Consider the following 12,325-nt stretch of genomic DNA (forward strand, 5'->3'; position numbering starts at 1 on the left):
CAAATCTGGGAATTCCATCCCAACCCCTCCCCACCCTCCCAGCCAGCAATTCCTTCCCAAGATCCCAACCCTGCCCTTTGGAAGTTCCAACATCACCTGGCGTGGATCCCGTCGCTTCTGCCGTGTCCCAGTCCAGAGGGAAATGGGGATCACGGGGTTTTGGGGCTCCCAGCTCTTCCCAGCCTCATCTTTCCTGCTGTTTTTTCTTTTCCCAGGAGTGGCAGCCCCAGCCCTTGTCCCTTCATTCTGTCCCTGTGGGGACCGGGAGCCGTTAACGAGCCGAGGTGATTAATTTTTAACGGCCTCCTCTTAATAGACCTTCCCGGCCTTCCTGGCTTTTCCCAGATGTTTTGCTCCATGTTGGGAATCCCGGGACTCTCCGGAGGGTGTGGGGCCATGGGGAGTGATGGAGTTGTAGGGTGGCCCAGGAGTTGTCCCCAGGAAGGTCGGATGGAGCCCATGGGGACACCTGGAGAATCCCATGGATTTGCCAGCAGCCAGGCAGGCAGAAATCATGGAATTATGGGATCATTTAGCTTGGAAAAACGCTTGGAGACTCCTGAATCCAGCACTGCCCTGGCCACCACCACGTCCCCAAGTGCCACATCCACAGGGATCCAAATCCCCCCCGGAATGGGGATCCACCCCTGCCCTGGGCAGTTGGGAAACCTTTTCCATGTAGGGATTCTCCCAAAAATCCAGCCTAAACCTTCCCTGGCACAACTTGGGACTGTCCCTCGTCCCAGGTGTCACTTCCCTGTCCTGGTCCTAAGAAGGGCTGGAAAACACCGGGGTCACTTCAACCCGAGCCTGGCATTGAAGTCCCGACCCCGAGAGCAAATCCCTTCATCCATCCCATCCCATCCCATCCCATCCCATCCCATCCCATCCCATCCCATCCCCATCTCATTTTATCCCACCCCATTTCATTCCAATTCCATCTCATCCCAAATCATCCCAATTCCTTCCCATCCCAATTCTGTTCCGTCAATCCCATCCCATCCCACAAGGGATTTTTGGGAATTCCACCCACTCCGCTCTCCCCCTTCTGCCTCCTCCGCCTGGGATTTTCCATCCCATAATGACACTGGGAAGGGGCAATTTTCCCTTCAGGATTCTGGTGGGGTTTTCCCGGAAAAAGGCGAATCCGTGGATCTGAGCTGCCCTCGGGATTTGGGATGGGTTTGGGATGCTCCTGCCACTTCCCAGCTCATCCCAAGGACCTCCGAGCTCTCCTCGGCGTCTCCGGGGAAATATTCTCCAACGGAAACATTCCCCAGGTTAATTAAACTCGTTGGACGTTAATCATATCCGTGGATTAATTAGGAAAAGCGCTGGGAGGAGGAGCCGGGATGTGGATCCTGGGAGGGAAGAGGAATTCCCTGGAGGGGTGGAAGCAACTTTGGCTCCCAAATTCCCTCCCACTCTCCTGGCAGATCCCTGTCCCTGGATGATCCCATCCTCACTTCCAGGTGATTCCCATCTTTTCTGGGTCATCCCATCCTCATTCCTGGGTGATTCCCATCATTTCTGGGTGATTCCCATCATTTCTGGGTGATCCCATTCTCACTCCTGGGTGATTCCCATAATTTCTGGGTGATCCCATAATTTCTGGGTGATCCCACCCTCACTTTCAGGTGATTCCCATAATTTCTGGGTGGTCCCATAATTTCTGGATGATCCCATCATTTCTGGGCAATCCCATCATTTCTGGGTGATCCCACCCTCATTCCTGGGTGATTCCCATCATTTCTGGGTGATCCCATTCTCACTTCTGGGTGATTCCCATAATTTCTGGGTGATCCCACCCTCACTTCCAAGTGATTCCCATAATTTCTGGGTGATCCCATAATTTCTGGGTGATCCCATCATTTCTGGGCAATCCCATCATTTCTGGGTGATCCCACCCTCACTTTCAGGTGATTCCCATAATTTCGGGGTGATCCCATCATTTCTGGGTGATCCCATCCTCACTCCTGGGTGATTCCCATAATTTCTGGGTGATCCCATCCTCACTCCTGGGTGATTCCCATAATTTCTGGGTGATCCCATAATTTCTGGGTGATTCCCATAATTTCTGGGTGATCCCACCCTCACTCCCAGGAAATTCCCCTTTCTCCTGGGTGATCCCTGCTGTCCCCTGGATGATCCCACCCTCACTCCTGGATGATTCCCATTTTTTTTCGGTGATCCCTCTCTCCCTGCCTGATCCCCCACTCCTGGAGCAGGACTTCCAGCCAAAAAAATCCCAAATCCTGCTCTGCCCAACCCATCCCGCCTCCAACTCTGCCAGCAGCTCCCAGCAAAGTAAAACCAGACCTTAAATCCCGTTTTTTTCCTCCCCGCTATTTCCAGCAGGATTTCTGCAAGATCCCAGCCCCGCTCCCGGGAATGCTGCAGCATTCCAGCTGCGATCACACCGTGTCTCTTCCCATCTCGTCACATTCCCTCCTCGCCGGGATGAATCATCCTTCACCCCCCTCCCTTCCCAAACATCCACAGGCACAAAAAAAAAAAAAAAAAAATCCCAACCCTGGTGGCCTCTTTCCTTCAGGGTTCCCATCGCATCCACAGGGAAAAGTCAGGAGCAGCTTCCTCGGAATTAAAGATTTCATTCCAAGAATTCGTCTTGGAATTAAAATCCAGCCCAGGGAGGGGCTGGAAAGGATCTGTCCCTGTCCCAAAAAAAAAAAAAAAGAGCCAGGAGATGCTGTTGATTGGGATCCACCACTAAAATTCCCTAAATTCTTGGAGCTGCTCTGGGAATGAATCCCCAGAAGCCGCCAAAATCCTGGGATTGCTGCAAAAGTCGGATTTATCCCGGTTTGGAGGAGCTGGGTGGGGACAGGAGGGGCTGGCGGTGACTTTTCCCACTCCAGGTCGCATCCAGGTGGGATCAGCACCTTCCAGACCCAAAGGGGGCTTGGAAAACTCGGTTCAAAGCTCTTGGAATTCCTGAGGAAAACATCCTGGCCGTGAAAAACCATGAGGAATGAGGAAAAGGGGGATGCCTGGGTGTGAAACCATCCCTGGAGAGAGGAAGAGGAGGAAATCGGGAATTCTGGGTGGCTGGGAAAAATTGGGGAGCCAGGAAGGTTCTGGAAACTGGGAATTGGCTGCGGGGAAGGAAAAATGGTGTGAAAAGCAGGGAAAGGAATTTAAGGAGACAGGGATGAAGGAGGGAAGAGGGTGCGGGAAGGGGGAGAGCGGAGGAGAAGCGACAGCAGCCGGCCCACGGGGTGGGAATTTTCTCACCCAGGGATGGAGGCAGCAGCCGGGCTCCAGAGAAAAGATGGGAATTTCATCCCTAAGGACAGGCTGTGACCTCCCAGCCCTGGCACCCTGCTGGGCACATCCCCCCTGCCCAGGGGACAAACGCCGGCCCCGGGTGGCACCGCCGAGACCACGGAGAGAGCCTTGGAAGGGGGATTTGGGAAGGGGGATTGGGAAGAAGGATTTGGGAAGGGGGATTCGGGAAGGGGGATTGGGAAGGGGGATTTGGGAAGGGGGATGTGGAAAAGGGGGATTGGGAAGGGGGATTTGGGAAGAAGGATTTGGGAAAAGGGGATTTGGGAAGAAGGATTTGGGAAGGGGAACTGGGGAAGTGGGATTTGGGAAGGGGGATTCGGGAAGAAGGATATGGGAAGGGAGATTTGGGAAGGGGGATTTGGGAAGGGGGATTTGGGAAGGGGGATTTGGGAAGGGGAATTGGGAAGGGGAATTGGGGAAGGGGGATTGGGAAGGGGGATTTGGGAAGGGGGATTTGGGAAGGGGAATTGGGAAGGGGGATTTGGGAAGAAGGATTTGGGAAAAGGGGATTTGGGAAGAAGGATTTGGGAAGGGGAACTGGGGAAGTGGGATTTGGGAAGGGGGATTCGGGAAGAAGGATATGGGAAGGGAGATTTGGGAAGGGGGATTTGGGAAGGGGGATTTGGGAAGGGGGATTTGGGAAGGGGAATTGGGAAGGGGAATTGGGGAAGGGGGATTGGGAAGGGGGATTTGGGAAGGGGGATTTGGGAAGGGGAATTGGGAATGGAGATTTGGGAAGGGGGATTTGGGAAGGGGAATTGGGAAGGGGGATTTGGGAAGGGGGATTTGGGAAGGGGAATTGGGAATGGAGATTTGGGAAGGGGGATTTGGGAAGGGGGATTGGGAAGGGGGATGTGGGAAGGGGGATGTGGAAAAGGGGGATTTGGGAAGGGGGATGTGGGAAGGGGGATGTGGAAAAGGGGGATTTGGGAAGGGGAATTGGGGAAGGGGGATTTGAGAAGGGGGATTTGGGAAGGGGGATTGGGAAGGGGGATTGAGGAAGGGGGATGTGGGAAGGGGGATTGGGGAAGGGGGATTTGGGAAGGGGGATTTGGGAAGGGGATTTGGGAAGAAGGATTTGGGAAGGGGGATTGGGAAGAAGGATATGGGAAGGGAGATTTGGGAAGGGGGATTTGGGAAGGGGGATTGGGAAGGGGAATTGGGGAAGGGGGATTTGGGAAGGGGGATTCGGGAAGAAGGATCCTGGGAAGTGGGATTTGGGAGGGGGATTCGGGAAGAAGGATTTGGGAAGGGGAATTGGGAAGAAGGATATGGGAAGGGAGATTTGGGAATGGGGATTCGGGAAGGGGGATTTGGGAAGGGGAATTGGGGAAGGGGGATTTGGGAAGGGGGATTTGGGAAGGGGAATTGGGAAGGGAGATTTGGGAAGGGGGATTTGGGAAGGGGAATTGGGAAGGGGGATTTGGGAAGGGGGATTTGGGAAGGGGAATTGGGAATGGAGATTTGGGAAGGGGGATTTGGGAAGGGGGATTGGGAAGGGGGATGTGGGAAGGGGGATGTGGAAAAGGGGGATTTGGGAAGGGGGATGTGGGAAGCGGGATGTGGAAAAGGGGGATTTGGGAAGGGGAATTGGGGAAGGGGGATTTGAGAAGGGGGATTTGGGAAGGGGGATTGGGAAGGGGGATTGAGGAAGGGGGATGTGGGAAGGGGGATTGGGGAAGGGGGATTTGGGAAGAAGGATTTGGGAAGGGGATTTGGGAAGAAGGATTTGGGAAGGGGGATTGGGAAGAAGGATATGGGAAGGGAGATTTGGGAAGGGGGATTTGGGAAGGGGGATTGGGAAGGGGAATTGGGGAAGGGGGATTTGGGAAGGGGGATTTGGGAAGGGGGATTCGGGAAGAAGGATCCTTGGAAGTGGGATTTGGGAGGGGGATTCGGGAAGAAGGATTTGGGAAGGGGAATTGGGAAGAAGGATATGGGAAGGGAGATTTGGGAAGGGGGATTCGGGAAGGGGAATTGGGGAAGTGGGATTTGGGAAGGGGGATTCGGGAAGAAGGATCCTGGGAAGTGGGATTTGGGAAGGGAGATTTCAGATTTGGGAAGAGGGATTTGGGAAGTGGGATCCTGGGAGGTGGGATTTGGAAAGGGGGATGTGGGAAGGGGGATCCTGGGAAGAGGATGAGGGATGTGGGAACAGGGATTTGGGAAGAGAGATTTGGGAAGGAAAATTTGGGAAGAGGGACACACAGCTTGTCCCTTGTCACCTGTCACTCCCGGCTCTGTGGAGGTGACACCGGCACCCCAGGAAGAGCAATCCTGGGAAAAGGGAATTGCTGTGCAGTTCCAGCTCCCTGGAATCCTCTGCTCCCCATGGATCTGTGCAGGTGACACCGGGACAGTGGCAAGAGGGACCTTGAGGAAGGGACCCTGCCAGGGGACAAAGCTGTTCCCGCAGTGTGACACGGCCACGCCCACCTGTGACAGTCATGGGAGTGACCTCGGGAAGAGAAATCCCGGGAAGATGGACCCTGGGAAGAGGAATTCCAGGAAAAGGGGCTGACCCCAAGAAGAGGCGGCCATCAGTGGCTGCCTGTGTTGGGGACAAAGCTGTTCCCACAAGGTGACACGGCCAAGGCCACCCGTGACCCTCCTGGCTCTGTGGAGGTGACATGGGGACCTTGGGAAGAGAATTCCTGGGAAAAGGAACTTCAGGAAGAGGGTTCCCAGGAAGAAGGACCTCAGGAAGAAGGACACTGGAAAAAGGGAGCCCCTTGCCAGGGGGACAAAGCTGTTCCCACAATGTGACACAGCCAAGGCCACCCGTGACCCTCCTGGCTCTATGGAGGTGACATTGGGACCTTGGGAAGAAGAGGAATTCCAGGAAAAGGGAACCCGTCACAGGGGGACAAAGCTGTTCCCACAATGTGACACGGTCACCTGTGACCCTCGTGTCACCATGGAGGTGACACTGGGACCTCGGGAAGAGAAATCTGGGACGAGAAACCCCAAGAAGAGGAATTCCAGGAAAAGGGAACCCCTTGCCAGGGGGATAAAGCTCTTCCCACAGAGTGACACAGCCAAGGCCACCCGTGACCCTCCTGGTTCCATGGATGTGAAATGGGGACCCTGGGAAGAGAAATCTGGGAAGAGAAACCCCAAGAAGAGGAATTCCAGGAAAAGGGAGCCCCTCACCAGGGGGGCAAAGCTGTTCCCACAAGGTGACACAGCCAAGGCCACCCATGACCCTCCTGGCTCCGTGGATGTGACATGGGGACCTTGGGAAGAGAAATCTGGGAAGAGAAACCCCAAGAAGAAGAATTCCAGGAAAACGGAACCCGTCACAGGGGGACAAAGCTGTTCCCACAGAGTGACACAATCACCCATGACCCTCCTGGCTCTGTGGAGGTGACACGGGGACCTCGGGAAGAGAAATCCCGGGAAGAGAAACCCCAAGAAGAGGAATTCCAGGAAAAGGGAACCCCTCACCAGGGGGATAAAGCTGTTCCCACAGAGTGACACAATCACCTGTGACCCTCCTGGCTCTGTGGAGGTGACACTGGGACCTCGGGAAGAGAATTCCTGGGAAGAGAAACCCCAAGAAGAAGAATTCCAGGAAAACGGAACCCGTCACAGGGGGACAAAGCTGTTCCCACAGAGTGACACAATCACCCATGACCCTCCTGGCTCCATGGAGGTGACACGGGGACCTCGGGAAGAGAAATCCCAGGAAGAGAAACCCCAAGAAGAGGAATTCCAGGAAAAGGGAGCCCCTCACCAGGGGGACAAAGCTGTTCCCGCAATGTGACACGGTCACCTGTGACCCTCCTGGCTCCATGGAGGTGACACGGGGACCGAGGAAACAAGGCCACTTTTCTCCCGACCACGGCACATCCGAGTCCCACCCCAAATCCTCCTCCTCACCGAAATCCCCCACCAAAAAAAATCCTGGAATGCTCATTTCCCCCGGAATGCCACTCCTTGGAGCCAGGGACGGCTGCCCACGGCCGGGATGGGTTTGTTCCATAAAAAGGGTTGGAAAAATGGGAATTATTTCCTTTACAAACCGAGGTAAACAATGCCATTGCCAGACCTGGCAGGGAAGGGGTGGACGAGGCAGAATATTTATAATTATTCTAATATTATTATTATTATTGCATAAATACCATTATTAATATTATTTATTTAATTATGATTACTATTTAAATTTAATTACTATTTAAATTTAATTTAATGGCAAATTTCTAAGCCAAAACCATCACGACCCCATCAGGGGCACCAACCTCAGAGCTCACCCCATCCATTCTCCCGGATCTCCCCAGCACAGGAAAACCAGGAAAATCCCTTCCCGTCATCCAAGGAAAGCGATGGAGAAGAGATCCAGGGCTAATTCCTGGATTGCTGGGATTGGGGTGCAGGAAAAGCCGGAGCAGCCCCCACACACCCCAATCCCCACCGTGTCCCACCTCGGGTCACCGATGTCACCCCCAGCTCCTTCCTCTTCCCGCTTTTCCCGGGATCATGGGACGGGTTGGGTCGGAAACAACCTCAAAGCTCATCCAGGGCCACCTCCCCCTTTTCCAGGTTGTTCCAATCCCTGTCCACCCTCACCTCGACCCTTTGCCGGACATTTGAGTGGACACCGCCAGCTGGGGGTGTCCCCACAGACCCCTCGGAGTTGTCCCCAGCCGCATCCCAACCATTCCGAGGACGCGACGAGGAAAAACCATCGCCGGGAACGCCGCGCGCATCCCGTCGCCGCCTCGCTGCGCGCATCCGACGGCTCGGGGACGCGGCCACCGTGACGTCCCCAAACCCCGAGGAGCCGCCGCGGGTCTCACCTGCGTCTCGGAGAGGTTGAGCTGCCGCGCTAACTCCGTCCTTTCCCGGCCCACCACGTACTGGCAGCGCTGGAATTCCAGCTCCAGGCGGTAGAGCTGCTCCGCCGTGAAGGACGTCCGCGTCCGCTTGGGCCGGTCCAGGTCCAGCCCCTTGGGCAGCACGATCTCCCGGATCGTCCCTTTGGCATCTGTGCAGAAAACACGGAAAACGGTCAGGAAAGAACCCAAAAAAAGTGAAGGAATCGGTCCAAAAATCCAAAAATGCGGTCAACGAGCGGCGGGAAAACGGAGCGTTTCATCCTGGGAAGAATAGTTTGGAAAGCCAGGAGCAAACAGGAGATTGATGCCAAAGAAGATTATTTTTTCCGTAATTTTTTATATAATTTTGCATGGGGAGAGCCATCAGGGGAAAAAAAAAGTGAAGGAATTGGTCCAAAAATCCAAAGATACGGTCAACGAGCGTCGGGAAAACGGAGCGTTTCATCCTGGGAAGAATAGTTTGGAAAGCCAGGAGCAAACAGGAGATTGATGCCAAAGAAGATTATTTTTTCCGTAATTTTTTATATAATTTTGCATGGGGAGAGCCATCAGGGGAAAAAAAAAAGTGAAGGAATTGGTCCAAAAATCCAAAAATGCAATCAACGAGCGTTGGGAAAATGGAGCGTTTCATCCTGGGAATAACAGTTTGGAAAGCCAGGAGCAAAGAGGAGATTGATGCCAAAGAAGAATTCGAATTCAAGATTATTTTTTCTGAATTTTTTTATATAATTTTGCATGGGGAGAGCCATCAGGGGAAAAAAAAAGTGAAGGAATTGGTCCAAAAATCCAAAAATGCGGTCAACGAGCGTCGGGAAAATGGAGCGTTTCATCCTGGGAAGAATAGTTTGGAAAGCCAAGAGTGAACGGGAGATTTATGCCAAGGAAGAATTAAAATTAGACTTTTTTTTTCTGTAATTTTAATATAATTTTTATATAATTTTTGACAGGGAGAAAAGATTAAAAAAACAAAATGGAAGGAATGGGACTGGGGAAAAAAAAAAAAACAAAACTGAAGGAATCAGTCCAAAAATCCAAAAACCGGGGGGGAAATGGAGCATAAATGGAATTAAAGAGTGGCTGGGCGTGGATTATCCATGGAATTCCCACAATCTGGAGCTAAATTGTGGCTTGGTTCTTCCGTCCGGCCCCAAATGCAGAGAGTTTATAAATATCCAGGGAAAAGCGACAGATTTACCTGAATTAGGGGTTTTTTAAAGACATAAATAGAAGCCATACTTTTTTTTTTTTTTTTGGGAAAATGGAGCATTTAATCCTGGGAATAATAATTTGGAAAGCCAGGAGGAAACAGGAGATTTATGCTAAGGAAGAATTTGAATTAAAGATTTTTTTTTTCCCTGTAATTTTTATGTAATTTTTGATTTCTGTCCTTCCTTGGGAATACTGGAAAAAATCCATCTCTGTTGCAATTCCCATCTCTCCGGAATCATCCTCACTGAAGGAATATTTCCTTGGAAAGCTCAGTTCCCGTTTTGGGGTGGTTTCCTATTAAAGGACAAGTTTGGGAAGCGCCGTGGGCACTGAGTTGCTCCCGGTTTTATGAGGTTGGGAATATCCAGGGAAAGAAAAATTTGAGGGTTTGGCCGTGGGAAGCGGCTCGTGGCCATTCCAGAGGAGCCTCCGGGAAAAGACAAACTCCGCCAAAAAAAATCCACAGGAATTCTGCCCCGGCTCCAGGAATTAAAATGAGCCTCGGGAATCGCCCGCTGGGATCGCCCCAGATCCCAAATCCGGGCTCGGTTTGGGGGAGCCCTCCCTGCAGAGCTCCCAGAGGGTTGAAATCCAGCCAGGAAGTCGCTCCAAGCCCTGATTTTGGGATGCTGGGTCCCAATTCCGGAGGGATCCCGGCTGGAGGTCAATGGATCTCCCTCCCTCTGGCTGAGTCGGGCATGAAGGGGTTACAAAATTCCAGGGGTAGGAAGGAGGAAAATAGCGAGGAAAAGCTGGGAATGGGGTGATGGAGATGGAGCGGGGCTGGCGGAAATGGGAGTGGTGGCACCAGGATTGGGATTGCGGCACTGGGATTGGGATGGTGGCACCAGGATTGGGATTGCGGCACTGGGATTGGGATGGTGGCACTGGGATGGGAATGGTGGCATTGGGATTGGAATGGTGGCACTGGGATTAGGATGGTGGCACCAGGATTGGAATGGTGACACCAGGATTGGAATGGTGGCACCAGGATTGGAATGGGGGCAGTGGGATTGGAATGGGGGCAGTGGGATTGGAATGGTGGCACTGGGATTAGGATGGTGGCACTGGGATTGGGATAGTGGCACTGGAATGGGAATGGTGGCACTGGGATCGGGATGGTGGCACCAGGATTGGAATGGTGACACCAGGATTGGAATGGTGGCACCAGGATTGGAATGGTGGCACCAGGATTGGAATGGGGGCAGTGGGATTGGAATGGGGGCAGTGGGATTGGGATGGTGGCACTGGGATCAGGATGGTGGCACTGGGATGGGAATGGTGGCGCTGGGATTGGAATGGGGGCAGTGGGATTGGGATGGTGGCACTGGGATTGGGATGGTGGCGCTGCCATAGGACCAGCAGAGCCGGGATGAGGATGGAGGAGCCGGAATGAGGATGGAGGAGCTGGGATGAGGATGGAGGAGCCGGGATGAGGATGGAGGAGCCGGGATGAGGATGGAGGAGCTGGGATGAGGATGGAGGAGCCGGGATGAAGATGGAAGAGCTGGGATGAGGATGGAGGAGCTGGGATGAGGATGGAGGAGCCGGGATGAGGATGGAGGAGCTGGGATGAGGATGGAGGAGCCGGGATGAGGATGGAAGAGCTGGGATGAGGATGGAGGAGCTGGGATGACAGCGGTGAATCCGGCACCAGGATGGGAATCGGACCAAACACCCATTTGGGAAAGGGACCCCAATCCCGGAGCTGCTTTCCCACCGTGGAGCCGCAGGACACGGCCGAGGCGCCATCCCGGAACGCGGCACCGAAGGAGTCCCGAGGGCTTGGGGACACCCAGGGTGGCACAGGGGGCGGTGGCACCGGACCCACACCCCAAACCCCACAGGCTGGCCCGGAGCCGCCGGGAAGGAAAGGAGTTGTAGGCGGATCAGCGGCTTTTCCGGCGGGATCAGCGCCAGGAACCATTTTGTGTGGGAAGCGCCGTGGCCACGTCCGCGCTCCCGTGCCCAGATCCGTGCCCACTCCACGGCCATGGCACAACAACAGCCGGGAATGCCGGGGCCGCCGGATCCGGGGCCGCAGCTGCGGCCTCGGCTCCAGCTCGGGCGTTATTTGTTGTTATTCCCCCGGCAGCTGGAGCAGCTCCGGAGGGACGGCAGGGAAAAGGGCACGGCCGCGGTGCCAGCTCGGCACAGGGGACACCAAACCCCTCGTCCCACCCTAGTGACCTTCCTCAGGGTAGGTTTTGGGGTGCTCATCCCCCCCATTCCAGCCTTTGGAACGCCCTCCTGAGAACCTTTTCCCTTTCTGGAGCCCCAAAAATTCCCAGGTCCTGCCTGGGGGGGTTCCAGAGCCTTGGGCCTCGCTGGTGACACGTCCTGCTCTTGGGGACAGGGGTACACCTGGTGGCTCTGGAGCCAGGACACGGCTGGGGTTGAAATCCCCCGAAAGAGCAGAGGGCACCCAAATCCATGGGGACACCCCACGCTGGCACAGGGACACCCCACGCTGGCACAGGGACACCCCATGCCCACCTGGGCTCCCGCACCAACACAGCTGTCAGGACCTTTCGGGGTGCACACCCCCCCCCCCCCCCCCGCCAGCCTCCAGGATGTCCCCTCGGTGCCACGGGGTGGCCGTGGTGGCACCAAAAGCCACCGGGGTCCCTCCGCGTGCTCTGCGGCCACCGGGCCCGGCGCTGGGCCAGCCCCGGGAGGTGACCGGGGGGAGCATCCCGGGATGTGCCCCCAGCCCCGTGGGGCTGCGGTGGCCGCGGTGACAGCGGGACCGGCCCCGGGGCTGCCCAGGTCCTTCCTTGTCCCTTTTATCCCGGGGAGCCACTCCCGACGAGACGAGGATGGCCGGGAGGCGACCGGGAGGCGACCGGGAGGCGACCGGGAGGTGACCGGGCGGCTCCGTCCCGCACGGACCATCCCCTGTACCGCGGGACCGGCGAGCGGATCGAGACCCCGAGAGGACCCCGTCGATGTTAGGGGGTCACCAGGAC

At 55.0% G+C, this 12,325-nt stretch overlaps 1 protein-coding gene across 1 annotated transcript in view; it reads right to left on the reverse strand.

The window, feature by feature from the left end:
- ATP6V1B1 (ATPase H+ transporting V1 subunit B1) overlaps positions 1-12,325 on the reverse strand; it is a 57,003-nt gene that overhangs the window by 42,209 nt on the left and 2,469 nt on the right. The window contains exon 3 of the mRNA XM_053941652.1: positions 8,109-8,296. Coding sequence (XP_053797627.1) covers positions 8,109-8,296 — 188 coding nt within the window. The remainder of the gene's footprint in view (positions 1-8,108; positions 8,297-12,325) is intronic.

Source organism: Vidua chalybeata, chromosome 4 (genome assembly GCF_026979565.1).
Source record: "Vidua chalybeata isolate OUT-0048 chromosome 4, bVidCha1 merged haplotype, whole genome shotgun sequence".
NCBI lineage: Eukaryota > Metazoa > Chordata > Aves > Passeriformes > Viduidae > Vidua > Vidua chalybeata.